Genomic DNA, 14347 nt, shown 5'->3' with positions numbered 1-14347 from the left:
AGCTTCGACCGATCATGGGAGTGCTAGCAGGATGCGCTTTGTCCATGTTATATCGCCTGACTTTTGGGCATACGCAGACTGGTGGATTAGTATTCCACAAACTCGGTGTTCTAGTTCAAGACCTAGATAGAATCGAGTTTTCCCAATATCCTTCATCTCAAATTCGGATTTCAAGTAGCTCGCAGTTTCTCTTATTTCATCAAGAGTACCTATTATGTTCATATCATCGACATATACAGCTACAATTGCAAATTCGGAACTTGTTTTCTTTATGAATATGCAGGGACATACTTCATTGTTCTTATATCCCTTCCCAATCAAGTAGTCACACTTAGACGGGTATACCACATCCGCCCGGATTGTTTCATTCCGTAAAGTGAGCGTTTCAACTTAATTGCAAACACACTCCGTGGTTTAGAGTCACTTGACTTGGGTAATGTAAGGTCATCAGGCACTTTCATATATATCTCTGAATCTAGATCCCCATAGAGATATGTAGTAACCACATCCATGAGCTGCATTTCCAGTCCTTCGGAAATTACTAAGCTAACTAAGTAGCAGAACGTTATAACGTCCATTACGGGAGAGTATGTCTCCTCGTAGTCAATTCCAGGGCGTTGTGAGAAACCTTGCGCCACAAGGCGAGCTTTGTACCTCAGGACTTCATTCTTCTCATTACGCTTTCTGACAAAGACCCATTTATGTCCTACAGTCTTTACACTTGGTGGGGTTAGCACTACCGGACCAAATACCTGTCTCTTTGTCAGAGAATCTAATTCTGCCTGGATTGTTTCTTTCCATTTAGGCCAATCTGCTCTTTGTTGACATTTTGCAACAGAGCGTGGTTCGATATCATCGTGCTCTATGATTCCTTGAGCAACAATATATATCATCAATGTGTATGGAAGATCTTTCTATCAATTCATACGCACTCTCATAATCCTGTGAGATTTCTTTGTTCTCTGGAATCATTTTAAACATCGGAGCGTCCTCCAGTATTGATTCATAGACATAACTATAATCAGAGACAATATCATAAGAGGGATTCTATACATTGATGATTGGTTTATGCCTTACTCGCCCTCTTCTTCCTTGGGTAAGTGTCAATCGAACCAAGTGGCCTCCCCCTCTTCCTTTGGAGAGCCATGGCCTCAACCACACCTCCACTAAGTGTGGTTGCAGCGCCTCTATCTACAGCACCGTGCCCCTTGTTGGGGACTTCTAACCTTGCAGGCACGTTTGCAGCTGGTATATGTGATCTCGTCACTTTAGCGATATCAGTGAACGCATCAAGCATCGAATCTGCTACGTTCTGAAGATCGATTATTCTTTTCACTTTACTTTCACATTGTGAAGTGCGGGGATCAAAATGAGACAGAGTGGGGACAAACCACGACAATTCCTGTTGTTCCCTTGGAAAATCATTTTTCCTATCTCCCCCTAACGACAGGAAGACTGTCTCATCAAAGTGACAGTCCGCAAATCTAGCGGTAAAGAGATCGCCTGTCAAGGGTTCCAAATAGCAGATAGTTGTTGGGGATTCGTATCCAACATAAATACTTAATCGTCTCTGATGACCCATTTTGGTGCGCTGTAGGGGCGCAATAGGCACATATACTGCTCAACCAAATATGCGTAAGTGTGAAATGTCAGGCTCATATCCAATTACCAACTAGTACGCAGAAAATGGTTGGCTAGCTGTGGGTCTGAAACGAATAAGTAAAGCTGCGTGCAATATTGCATAACCCCATACAGATATAGGTAGGTTGGTGCGCATATCCAATGCCCTAGCCACCATTTGTAGCCTTTTGATGGTGGCTTCTGCGAGACCATTTTGTGTATGCACATGGGGTATAGGATGCTCTACATCGATCCCGATAGACATGCAATAATCATCAAATGCTTTTGATGTAAACTCTAGCGTTATCAAGCCTTATAGACTTGATAAGGTGATCAGGGTGGTGAGCCCTTAAACGTATAATCTGTGCTAGAAGTTTTGCAACATTTCTTGTGGACAATAAAGCGACATGTGACCAGTTTGTCGAAGCATCCACCAGAACCATAAAGTACTTGAATGGTCCACATTCTGGATGGATAGGTCCACAGATATCTCTTTGTATCCTTTGTAAGAATGGAATGTTTTGTTTTGTATCTTTAGCATAGGAAGGTCTCGATCTTGTTTTTGCTAAAGAGCAGGCTTTACAAAACGAGTGATTTACTTTTGAAATAGTCAATGAGGCATAATGGGAGGGAGGTAGTGCTTCTGGTACTTTAGAAGGCAATGACTGTATCTGAGCAGTACTAGGACCGACACCTTGCAGTGTGATTGATTTTTGTCCCATTTTATTTTTCACTCGAAAGAAGGGATGTCCATATGAGTTCTTTACAATACGGATCATCATGTCACAACCGGGGTGCCCTAGGCGGTCATGTCAAAGTCCGTATGAGTCAGTGTCCCACATTTCATTGTTGGTGACAGCATAGGATTCAATGATCCGAATCGTAGTGAGGTATAGTCCACTAGATCGACTCATAAGTTTCTAAAATGGGTTTCCTTCCACATTTATTAGAGGTAATATAAATGTATTCAAGTCCATTCTCACAGTATGTTTTTACATGATAACCGTTGGCACAAATATCTTTGAAACTTTAACAAGGTTCGATTAGCTCTTGGTGCATATAGAGCGTCTGTGAATTTAAATATATCTCATATTCTTTAGAGTATTTCTATTTTAGTAGAATGATAATCTTTTCATTCGAATAATTTTTTTCTCTAGATGTATTGTTTTACATCTTTATATTGCAATTTCGAACCATGTAAATATCTGTAGTAAATAAATTTGAATAAATTCAGTGCTTCAGAATAAAATTCAAAATTTATTAATAAGCCAACGATAATCAAATCAAGGTCTTTGTTCAGAAATCTAATTCATCAAACCATTATTGAAATAAACTTTAAGACCAAGTAATAGTCTAATTAAAAATGAGGCATTATGCCTTCACAACTGTTTTTGGAAAATAAAATAAATAAAGCAGATCAGTCAAAATATGGGGCATCAGTTGACTGAGCAAGTTCCTTGTTGCCATTAAAGTCTGCAATTGTGAGGTTGATGTCTGGGTCATGGCCTCCTTCTTCCATATAGTGAGCCTCTTGTTCTTTAGACTCCCTATACCTCTTGTAATTGGCTGCTACTATGTTGCTTGCTTGGCAGTTCTTGTACCAATGTCCAATGACTCCACACCTATAGCATGGTTCATTACCAACTCTATCCTGTTTGACTGAAGGGTTCTTAGGTGCCCTTTGCACCTTGTTTCCATGACCACTAGGGCCAGCACCACCATCTCTGTGCCATACATTGGGAGGGCCTCCACGACCCATATCACGACCCCCACATCCCTTGCCACATGGTGCATTGTTGCCACGTGGGTAGGGATCAGCACGTCCAACCCCATTTGTATTGAGGTTCTTTCCACCTTTCACTTTGCCATAATTAGCCTCGGGAATTTTCTTTGTCCCAACAGGTCTGGCATTGTTGTTCAAAAGAACCTCATTATGCCTCTCAGCCACTTGCAGTAGGTTGATCAGCTTATTGAATATTGTGATTCTTTTGTTGTCATACTCCAGCCTATACTGGTTCGCTAGTATAATTGCTGAAGTAGGAAAAGTAGAAAGAGTCTTCTGGATCATATCATCTTATGTGAGTTCATTTCCACAGAAATTTAGATGTGCCTTTAGGCGCAACATATCCTTGTTGAAGTCATTGACCCTTTTATAGTCAAGCAAGCAGATTTCATTCCACTGAACGGTTAGTTCTGGGGGCAAGGTGTCATAAATGTTCCCAAAACGTCCCTTAAGGGCATCCCACAGTTCTTTGGGTGTCTTCAACTGAAGGTACTCCCAGCGTAGGCTAGGATCAATATGTCGCCTCAGAAACATTAAGGCATTTGCTTTCACCTTGTTAGATAGTTCATCATCTTTGGGGTCGGTAATGGTGGCAGTGTAGTCTTTTGCCACACATGCAGTTTCTACATCGGAAACCCAACGATGGTACTCAAGTCCTTCTGAGTCCAAGATGTCAAATTCAGGTCGAGTTAGATCAGCCATCTACATAAACAAGAGGGAATATATAAATTACGCAGTCATAAAGACATCCAAATGAATTATTTTCCAAACATATGAATTTAGATTTCAAGACCAAAATTCGTAATGGTCACATTTGTTTCGATGCTATGTGAAAATACTTTATCACAGTAAGTGTGTGTGTATAATGCGCATGAATTTTCATTATCATGGCAAAGCGGATTGTATATGTTGCATTCTAAAAACAACCATAGCATATATAAAATTAAACTACATGGCATGCTCAAATTTCACAAATATACAATAAATTATATACTACACATAATAATTAGCAATAATATATCATGAGTAAAAGAAAAATCACGAAACATGCTTAAAGTTTCATAATAAAAACATAAGCAATGAAATATAAAGCATGCTTAAACATAATTATAAATCATGCTTAAAGATAATCATATAAAACATAAATAACAAGGCATTCTTGAAATGATCAAAATTATCTAATTAAACATGCTCAATAACAAAATATTATAAATGCATAAACAATAAAGTATAAAGCATACTTGATTTTAAAAATAGAAAATATAAATAAAATTCACATGATTGGCTAAAATCATAAAATAAAATAAAGAAAACATACTTGATTTTGAGAAAATAAAACAATCATAGCTCACGCGCGTGTTGATGCAGGCGTGTGTAGCGATGTTTTTGGGTGTGAGAAAAACTGGGCTGCTTCATTTTTTTCAGCAGTGGGCCTTGTTCTTGTTTTTTTTCTTTGTTTTCTGTTTTTTTTTCTCTGGGCCTGGTCTTTTCTTTGGGCCTTTTTTCGGTGGGCCTCAGGGCCTCTTTCTTTGCTTTTTTTTTTCTGGGCCATAGGCCTGCTTCCTTTTTTGTTGGGTCGGCTCTTTTCTTTGGGCTGGGTCACACTTTTTTTTCTTCTCTTTTTCTTTCTTTTCTTTTCTCTCTTTTCTCTTCTTTCTTCTTTTTTCTCGTCTGTTTCTGGTTTGCAGATGGTGCTATCGATCTGGCCTTCTGGTTTGCAGCAGGAGCAGGGCAGGGGCGCCGAGGCTGAGATGTTGCGGGCGGTGATGGGATCTGTGGCCGGTGATGGGCAGCGACTGGGCTGCAGACTGGACGGCAAGTGTTGTAGTGAGGCCGGTCTGGATGGGGCTGTATTGCTCAGGCAAGTGCGCGTGCTGCTGGGATCGGTGGGCTGTGGGAGGGGAGGCCGATAGACTGCACGGGTCTGGGTCGAAATTGCCTGCTGGTCGGAGTGTGAGGAGCAGGTGCAGTGATTTGCCAGCTGGCTTGTTGCAGCAACGATGGGTGGAGGCTTGTAGGCTGCTGACACGGGGACGTTGCTGTCGCCGGATCGAGATGGAGGCCGATGTGGTGGCCTGCTGTGCTAGCAAGGGAGGCCGGTGGTGTACTGCTATGGGGTTGACATTTTTATTTTTTTTTATATAGGGTGGCGGCACAAAAGAAGAAAAAGGTGTTTTTTTTTTTCCGACGGGAGAAAGAGACAAACTTGAAAACTAGGGTTGTTTGTCTCGGCTATTTGCTCTGAGCGTGCTGATAACGTGGCAAAGTAAAATGACAATTGGAATTGGTCTCCTCATTTCATTTCATAGCCCTTTTATATAGGGAGAGAATTACAACGGAAATATCAATTACAATGATGACATTAACTACTGATTGGTCCTTGATCCATGCGGATTGATGGTGATTGCTAATTACTTGATTCCCTCTCCGTCAATCACTTTGACGAAGGCACATAATCTGTTTTTCCTTTAACATAAAGCTAATTTTGAAATGGAATAAAGCATGGTGCATTTAAAAAAAAAAAAAAAACCCAACGGCTAGATGACATCATGCACATGTCACGCACTACCCACAGGTGGGCCTCCAATTTCTGATCCATTTGGCCCTAAGGGCTAAATTTGCCCCTTTCTTTAGCCTTTTGGCCCTCAATTTTAACACTTTGGCCCTAAGTTGTTTGGGTTGGAGACCAAAAGGGCTAAAAAATAGGCTTGTAGCCCTTTATTTAGTTGGGATGGAGATGACCTAATCCCCAATGAGGACGGGGAATCCCCAGTTTCTTATTACGAGGATTGGGCCGGGTAAGGGGATGGGGAATAAAGTCGAGTATGAGGATGGTAATTTAATCCCCTTACCCTACCCTCTCCATTGCCATCCCTAATGATCGCATTGTTCAGATTGCCCACAATGCATCAAATAAAGGGTACGGCTATTGTCACCCTACTAACCACTTTCTCCACCTTACAAGTTTTTGATTTATTGAAAGACTAAAATATTCTAATATTAAATTACAATAAAAGACTATATCTTTTTAAAAATTACAATTTGTTCTTCTTATCACACTCTATAGAATATAAACTTCATTTTTAATATCTTCATTCATCATTAAACCCTAACGCTTTCTTTCTTAGCATTCATCATCTTCAATCGTTCTCATCTTATGCTAACGAAAAATAAATAAATCGAGACGCGGAGGAAGCTAAATAGAAAAAGAATTCGAGTTAAAGTGATAAACCCTATAATATTGGAAGAGGGTATATATTTTAGGTACTGTAAATGGGTGAACTAAGTAAACTTGAAATTAAAAGAATATATGTAAGGTGGAAACTGGAAAGAGAATGCAGAATGAAGAAAGTAATTAAGAGGGTGGCAATAGCCGCACCTAAATAAATCAGGGACTTGCTAATTCACTCTTAAAAAAATTCAGCAGTTTTTCGTACAAAAGCTTCAATAACCTGATCAATGGGGTTAAAAGATAAAGATGAATAAAAATAACACTCGGCGGATGGACATCTTGTGATCGATCGAAGCTGTAAAGATAACCGGTAACCGTCAATAACCCACTTTCAACAATGGATCTACTTGGTGTGGTATGAAGCAATTAATCTGAGTAATCAGAGTCCTCATTTTCATTCTGCTGTCCATCTTCAAGGCAGATATTGTACTCTCTACGGTAAGGAGGATTCGCACCCTGGAAAATAACGAAAATTCAAACTTCATCAGATGGAAAGCCAATTACATATGCGGCATATGTCAATTACCCCTTAATTTCCAGCTATAGTAGATCCCTACCTTGCACATCCTTTCAAATATATCCCACAAGTTTAGGTCATGTATAATATTATACTGCAAGAACACTAATACTAGTATGCAATTCACCTCCAAACAGAAAAACAAAGAAACGAAAGCTTACTTTGAAGATTTTTCCCAACTTAGCCAATGCTTCTGCCCGAAGCCTCAGAACATCTTTAGATACAGTGGAGTCTTTAAGTATCTGAAATTGAATAGAATAGCTGTCAAATCATTTTTCTCCAGATGCTAATGTATTTATCTATATCTTTCGGTTGTAACTCATAACTAGCTTCATATTAATCTAAAGTTTCTTCTAATTTTCCTGTATTTGATTATAAAGTTCAATTATTAGGTACACATCTCATGGGCCATAAATAAAGGAAATCCTGGAACTCACTGCTTTGCAAATATATGACGAAATTGTATCAATATCGACTACATTAGTACTCCATGCATTATCAATCCTCCAGTTGTTTAGATAACTAAAAATGTGTAGCCGTAAATCTTCTTCCTTGTCATGTTGAGATTGGTTTGTACGATCTAGTCGTCCCACTGTCCGTTCAGACTCTGCAAAGTCAGATGATGAGCATGAGTTTAATTACTGGGACTTCCGTACAACATAACTTTTGATTAAGGATAAGTAATGCGAGAGAGACCACATTTCTCGATAATACTGACAACATCAGGTGACTCCTGACATGGGGTCTACCTGTTAAACCAATTGCTATGACCACTTGTTAAGAACTATCAGCAAGCAACTGAATTATCCCACTGCGAGTGTTCTTGACATTACCAGTTAAAGAGAACCAAAATGTAACCTTCTTTTTTTTGTCAGAACTTCAGAATGTAACTTAATCACTACTATATGTGAAAGTATTTCTGGATTTCATAGAGTTTGGTCTCTAGGATTTAGGCCCTAATCCTAATCCCCTAAGTACGTACACCTAGTGGCGGATCTAGGATTTGAAAATGGGGTGAGCTACATATTCAGATGTCTTCTTTTGGGCGAAGGCCAAAATTTTTTTTTGGTACAACTATGTACAAATATAAGAAATATCATGTCGTATTGTCGTCGACAAAGGCCGGGAGAAGAAAGTATCTAGAAGAGAACAAGCGGTTGTTGACTGGCTCTAGAAACTAGAGTGAGAAATCTGAGTGAAGAAGAAAACGAGGGCTCAATCGATGATGAGTGATGGAAATGATGGAGAGAAGACTAGAGACTGATTCCTAATTATTTTCGGGTGGGCTTCAACATTAAAACGTCAGCATTTTGGTGACACTATATATAGAAGTTTTTTTTCCTCCAAAAATTTCGGGCGGGCTTGAGCCGTCCCGTGTACTATATAGATCCGCCGGTGCGTACACCGCCTGTCCCGAGAGATATGGTAATAGAACCCGGTTCTAAACTCAGTTCGATGCCAAAATATAGAAATGTTTTTTAAAAATGTAATTCGCCTAACATTGTCTAAAATTATGATAAACAATATTTTAGTCTTTCTGAAACACATAATGACATACTCAACCCTGGGTCACACGTTTGCTATGCCTACCCTTAATCCCTAAACTGTGTAATTATACTGACACCTACTAGAACTCAATTATAACTAAATAAGGATTACTTGTTTGCTAATTAAAATATTAAATCCAGAAAATCCCCAAAAATTACTTCATAACCTGAGCAAAATACCCACTAGATATTCGTCCAGTTGTTTTCTCTCCACTATGATAGATGAGCTCCCAAACTCAAATACCCCTTAAATCAAAAGCAAAATAAGAAAACAATATACAACACAAGCTATCTAAATTTTTGTTGGTCAAACCTGTCACATAAAATGGTCGTTCTTGTGGCCGTAAACTGTGGTACTTTGAACCTACTCAACGAATAACTACTAGAGACGGGAGGCACCAACTATTATCCCAAATTTTTATACCTCAACTATTTTGATCTCCTTTATCTATAACAAGTTACCATGTTACTTCTCACCTTAGTTGGTAAAAAAAGCTTGGGATAATGCTTGGGGTCTCTAATATAATTGCAGCCTATTTTTCTCGACGTGGTCAGAAAGTCATTTGTTTTTTTTTTTTTTTAAAGGGGTGGTCAGAGAGTCATTTGGCCCAAATAAATTTACTATGAGTTGTTATTTGGTACAAAAAAAGAACTCCCTCGTAGTAGAATGTGCACCTTTGGCTGCATGTATTTGCGACCTCATCTCGAATCCTTTGGGACCATTTACTTTGATCCACTTTGTTCTCCCGCATTCCTCCTTTCCTTTCAGTTCATTTGCAGCTTTAGTCATGTATGCAATACCAAGTGTATGTAGAAGACACTCTCCAAAGGCTGATGATGAAAGAAATCATTGTGCGTCAATAAAACTACAACAAGCAAAGTGCAAACTATATATGAAATTTGCTGTCGCACTTGCAAACTATAAGAAAAAGGAAAAAAGAAAAAGGTTTACCAGCTGTTGATAGGCGCCGGGCTTCTGAATCTACTAATTTTTCAAACTCATCTATATGACCATCAACATATGGTTGAATGCGATCTATCATAATCTTAGTGAGATTTTCATGCCTTTCCTCCAGCAATTTCTACACGAGTAAAAATAAAAACAATGGTGAAGGAAGGTTATTAGGAGTTTGATAAATCAGGCATTTTGATAGGATACACCAGCCAAAAAAGCATACCTGTGTCTTCTCCCAAGCTCTCTTCTTTCGGACTTCAGGATCCTCTGCCTCTTCTTCCATTTCAAGACATGATAAGAAAGTAGTCGAAGCAAATTCGCCAATGTAATCTTTAAAGCATTCACTCCCATAAACCATCCCGTACACACAGTAACTGTGTAACCAGAAGTCCCTATCAAAGAGACAGAAAGTTCAGTTAAATAAGCCCATTGGGTCATACATACTCTTACAAAAATTATTTCATTGTTTATATACCAAAAGCAGAACAAGCTATTTCATTGTTTGATTTATTGATTAAGCATGGTCAAGGGTAAATTCAGTGGTGTATAATTTAAATGAAAAACACTAGTATTTCAGACGCTGCATTACAAGATGTCTATCGATAAATGATGATTCATTGCCCAACTTTGTACGGACTTACTGTGGTATGCATAGCTTTCCATGCTTGTTATACCATCCACGCTTCTCAGGATCAATTAAGACCTGATAAGCTTCACCAAGTGCCTATATGCATATAATAACCAGGAAAGTAAGCCCCAACAGGTATTGAAAATGATTACATCATAAGAAAAGAAGAAAAAAGCAACACCGGCTACCATGAACCTTAATACAAGTGGCATGAAATGGATGAGAAGCGGACAGAGATTAGAGTTGAAACCAAAAATTAATGTTTTTTTTTTCTTTTTTCTTTTTTCTTTTACAGGACTCTTAGTTATAAAGCATAATCAACCAGGAAATCAAATGGGAAGGGAATGTGCACCTTGTTAGGAATTTTGCCAAAGCCAAACTTTTAGTGCAAGATCGCAGATAACAATGAAGAGATACCAAAGACTAAGCATAACTACAAACGACTGGAGACATTACATGGTTCACTCCAAATTGAGCTACATGTGTAAGTGGTGACCAAGATCAACTAAGAGAGATAAAGAAGATTACAAATAGACTCATTCCTCGCAAAAGAAATTAAAAATTATATGTTCTCCTCGATATAAATACTCAATAAAGAATTCTTAATGCACTCAAATCACTGAGATGTAAAAGCTCTCACAAGAGTGTCTCATTGCTAAACATTAAATTTCTCAAAGATCGATCTCGTTAAATTGGTGTTTTGAGGCCAAACTAATAGGCTCTAAAGATCACTTGAAGGAAAAACCACATTAGGAAACCAAGCAAAGGTAAAAAAAACAAAGGCCAAAAGTCCCAGAGCGCTCGAGCAAAGTTGGGTGCCACTTGAGCGAAGTTTGGGGAAAAAAAATGCAGTGGTAGTGGATCTCACTTCTGTGCAACATTCCTGATTTCTTTCACGCTTCTCATTCATTTCAGTGCATCTCAACAGTCTCCACCTTGAAAGATTCTAGGGCCTTTCCTCGAACTTCAAGTGAACCTTCTTGTACATCTACCTATGGCCACCATCACCAATGTCCATTGGCACGCACAAATGAAGAATTGTTCAAGAGCAGGAAAATAAACCAGATCGAAAAGGAGAGAGATTAGAACACGACTATTTACAGGAAAACAACTTATCTAACAGACCACATAAAAAGCTATAAGCAAAGAACTGAGACTGACTGTGGTAGACTACTTTGAACAAAGGCGAGCAGCAGCACGAGGAGGCTAAAGGATTAGGCTCCTCCGGTTGTAGGGTTAGGAGGTGAAAATCTGCACATCCTCTTGACAGCAGCATTGTTCGATTGATGGTGGATCCAAGACCAGTACCTTGTCGAAAGTTTCCCATAACTTATGAGAATAAGTGGATACATCTGTCTGTTAACTATGCAAACCTTCAGTTGTTTCGAATCAAATTCCACTATTACCTCAAGTTAGTGGTGTTGCATTGCAGGACTGGACCAGTTTTGAACTTTTGGCAACCATGACCAAAGGAGAAACAGCAAAATCTAGAGTACAAATCCCTGGCTGCAACCCCATTAATGCATCATTAGAGTTACTTAGACCAGGCTCCATCGGGAAGGGGGTGAAGGGAATGTGGAAGCAAAGGTTTGCTTTGATGGAAACTAGGTAGGAGCAATGTTACCTCCTGCAAGAGCAACCGGATATCTGAAATCTTATCCGGATGTGTCAGCTCTTTATTCTCTATTACATCAAGCTCTATTTTCATGGTCATGGGATTGCAAAACCAGGAAATACCCCAGTTTCAAATATCTGTCGACATAAGAAGGAATCCATAAAAACATGGGGAGGGAGCAGGCGAGGCGTGTCGTTTGTAATGGACAGAAAGATACCACCACTTCGCCTCTTTGTTGGATCCTTAAAGCCAAGGTTTCAAATATCTGCCAATATATCCTTCTTTGGGTTGATTGATAATTATTCAGGAGTAAAGTAACTTATTCTCTGTATCCCGATATCGATATCAGGCCAATATTTCCAATATCTTGGATATATCAGAGCAAGATTACAGATCTTGTCGAGTTTTTACAGAAATTTGGCAAAATTGAAAACAAAGATATTGATGAAAACCTAACCCTGGCCTGAGCAATTCTTTAACTTCCTAATTCCTCCAAATCAAGGCCAAAACAGTCATGATTAACTTATATTTAATAGATCAAGCTAATTGCATTTGGATGTCAATCAAGAAAAAGAAAAACTGTGATTGATAACTTTGTCCTTTCCATAATATTGAGTTATTGGCCTACACTCATGGACTTAGTCACTATCTCATTCAAAGAGAACTAGTAGGGAGCTAAAAAGTGCAATCTAATAACTATCATGTTCAGTACTATAATTTCAAACTATAGATATCGCTCTTAATTAAGCATGGTTCAAGTGATTTTACGTTATCTGGACACACATCTACTTTTGGCTGTCATATATAGGAACTCTTTTTGGTTGTACATCAACTTATCATGAGTAGGGACTAGGGACCCCATTGTTGAGTTTATCTTTAACGTATGCACAAATTGTCTTTCGTAAGGTACCAATTGATATTTCCAAGATATCGAGATATCTTTTGATATATTCTTATCGATAAATCCTTACATTTGAGTATTGATATTTCTGTTACAGCCGATCTTTTAAACCTTACTTGTGGTGCAAACAAGCAATTCAATCAACTCTAGTTTGTGTGACACAGAAACAGATCCCTGCATAATGTGCTAGGGAAGTGGAATATGAAGGCTAATACTAAGAAACAAAACAAAAAGGAGGATTATAAACGCGAGAGAGAGAGAGACGTAATTAGCTTACTATGAAATCTTCGGCAGCCTTTGGATCTCCATGATTTTTATCAGGGTGAACTTCTGTTGCCTAGTAAGAGATATAAATAGAAACCTTTCAGTAACTTAGTACACCATTCTCAAAATGGTTCTTCTTGCTATAACAATTCAACTAAAAGAAATTTTCCAACTTTTAATGGCAAGGAAATAAAGAAAAACATATAACAGAGCACAATGCTAATATACAATACCGCTCAAGACTCGATTTAAGCAAGCTAAATTTCTTCAGAAATAAAGAGTAAGACACTGAAGAAGAGACTGTACGTGAGAGTGAAAGCTTTGATTACCTTCTGATAATAAGCCTTTTTTATCTGAATATCAGAGGCGTCAACATTGATATCCAATATATCATAAAAGGCACTATCCCTCACCATATTTGTCAGATCATCACAACCTAATCAGACACACAAATACCATGAATTCAATTCATATTCGAACAATCTATACACATTGAGGCTTTGGTTCTTTTTCTCTCTAGTCAATCAAAAGCAAAAAAAAAAAGAAAAGAAACCCAAGAGATTACAACATTGAATCCAGCAACGTACGTCTCAATGGTAGTGAAATTTAGAGAATGAAGATGATGGGATCAAAGGGAGGTAAGAAAATAGGATAATGAAATGTAATGTGCGTAACAAATTACCAATGTTATAACAGAATAGCAGATCTGTGATCCGTAATTGCCGATTGAAAAATAAAGCTCCTTCCGGTCACTTCTAGTATGCCGCATGCCCCTTAGGGCAATTCTAACATGGGGGTTCTATCCCATATTTGAAACCAAGATGAGACTTAGGCTCTCCAACAATCCAATTTAGGGGAAGTTGGTCTCAACAATATAGGATTTGGTCTCAAATCAAGTCTGAAAATTTTGACTTTTCCAGAATCATGACCATGAACAGTAACACGAGCAACACATTTTTAATTAAATTGATTAAATTTTTTTTAATATAATATTGATAAACTTTATATTCATCTTATATTTTAATTAAGAATAGTGAAAATAGCACCCTTATATAGCACCTAATTAGTTGGTGATGAGAATTGAGTGCTATATAAATAGTGCAAGAAGGTGCTAAAGGGAGAATAGCACCCCCAAATGAGACTTTATGGTTGGAGTTGCCCCTTATCGTGCCAAATACTCACATTTTCAAACCTTTGTTATTTTTAGGGTTTTTGACCATTTACCTTAATTCTAGGGATTTTTTCCCCCTTATACCATCCATTTATTTTTTTCCCAACTTACCCA

At 38.3% G+C, this 14347-nt stretch overlaps 2 protein-coding genes across 4 annotated transcripts; both read right to left on the bottom strand.

Annotated features, from left to right (window-relative positions):
• Nucleotides 1-2984: 2984 nt before the first annotated feature.
• Nucleotides 2985-5692, bottom strand: LOC133740932 (uncharacterized). The gene is made up of 2 exons (XM_062168862.1): nucleotides 4722-5692; nucleotides 2985-4105 (listed from the first exon to the last, which is right to left on the bottom strand). Exon 2 carries the CDS (start codon nucleotides 3686-3688, stop codon nucleotides 3038-3040), a length of 651 nt encoding a protein of 216 aa, XP_062024846.1. The 5' UTR covers nucleotides 3689-4105; nucleotides 4722-5692; the 3' UTR covers nucleotides 2985-3037.
• A 1056-nt stretch (nucleotides 5693-6748) lies between these two features.
• On the bottom strand, nucleotides 6749-14136 carry LOC133735739 (chaperone protein dnaJ 10-like). Of its 3 annotated transcripts, none has more exons than XM_062163170.1 (10): nucleotides 13745-14130; nucleotides 13392-13498; nucleotides 13076-13135; nucleotides 10296-10378; nucleotides 9878-10046; nucleotides 9652-9781; nucleotides 9375-9530; nucleotides 7590-7759; nucleotides 7314-7394; nucleotides 6749-7091 (listed from the first exon to the last, which is right to left on the bottom strand). In XM_062163170.1, the coding sequence occupies exons 2-10, from the start codon at nucleotides 13476-13478 to the stop codon at nucleotides 7002-7004; spliced, it is 1026 nt and encodes a 341-aa protein (XP_062019154.1). In that variant the 5' UTR covers nucleotides 13479-13498; nucleotides 13745-14130; the 3' UTR covers nucleotides 6749-7001. The 3 variants fall into 3 exon arrangements, with proteins under 3 accessions (XP_062019154.1, XP_062019155.1, XP_062019156.1); XM_062163171.1 differs by lacking the exon at nucleotides 13745-14130 and adding an exon at nucleotides 13650-13725; XM_062163172.1 differs by lacking the exon at nucleotides 13392-13498 and having other exon boundaries at nucleotides 13745-14136.
• Between the last annotated feature and the right edge of the window lie 211 nt (nucleotides 14137-14347).

Source organism: Rosa rugosa, chromosome 3 (assembly GCF_958449725.1).
Source record: "Rosa rugosa chromosome 3, drRosRugo1.1, whole genome shotgun sequence".
In the NCBI taxonomy this organism is placed as follows: domain Eukaryota; kingdom Viridiplantae; phylum Streptophyta; class Magnoliopsida; order Rosales; family Rosaceae; genus Rosa; species Rosa rugosa.
Note: the sequence above shows the minus strand (reverse complement) of the source record. Positions and strands in the feature narration are given on the sequence as shown.

Bases quoted from the DNA above. Each gene is read 5' to 3' on its own strand.
- LOC133740932 (XM_062168862.1), bottom strand. From the start codon at position 3,688: ATGATCCAGAAGACTCTTTCTACTTTTCCTACTTCAGCAATTATACTA.
- LOC133735739 (XM_062163172.1), bottom strand. From the start codon at position 13,831: ATGCGGCATACTAGAAGTGACCGGAAGGAGCTTTATTTTTCAATCGGC. The intron at 10,379-13,075 runs GTAAGCTAATTA...ATATGCATATAG, and splicing joins AGGCTGCCGAAGATTTCATA to GCACTTGGTGAAGCTTATCA. The intron at 9,531-9,651 runs GTAAACCTTTTT...TTTCATCATCAG, and splicing joins CCGGCGCCTATCAACAGCTG to CCTTTGGAGAGTGTCTTCTA.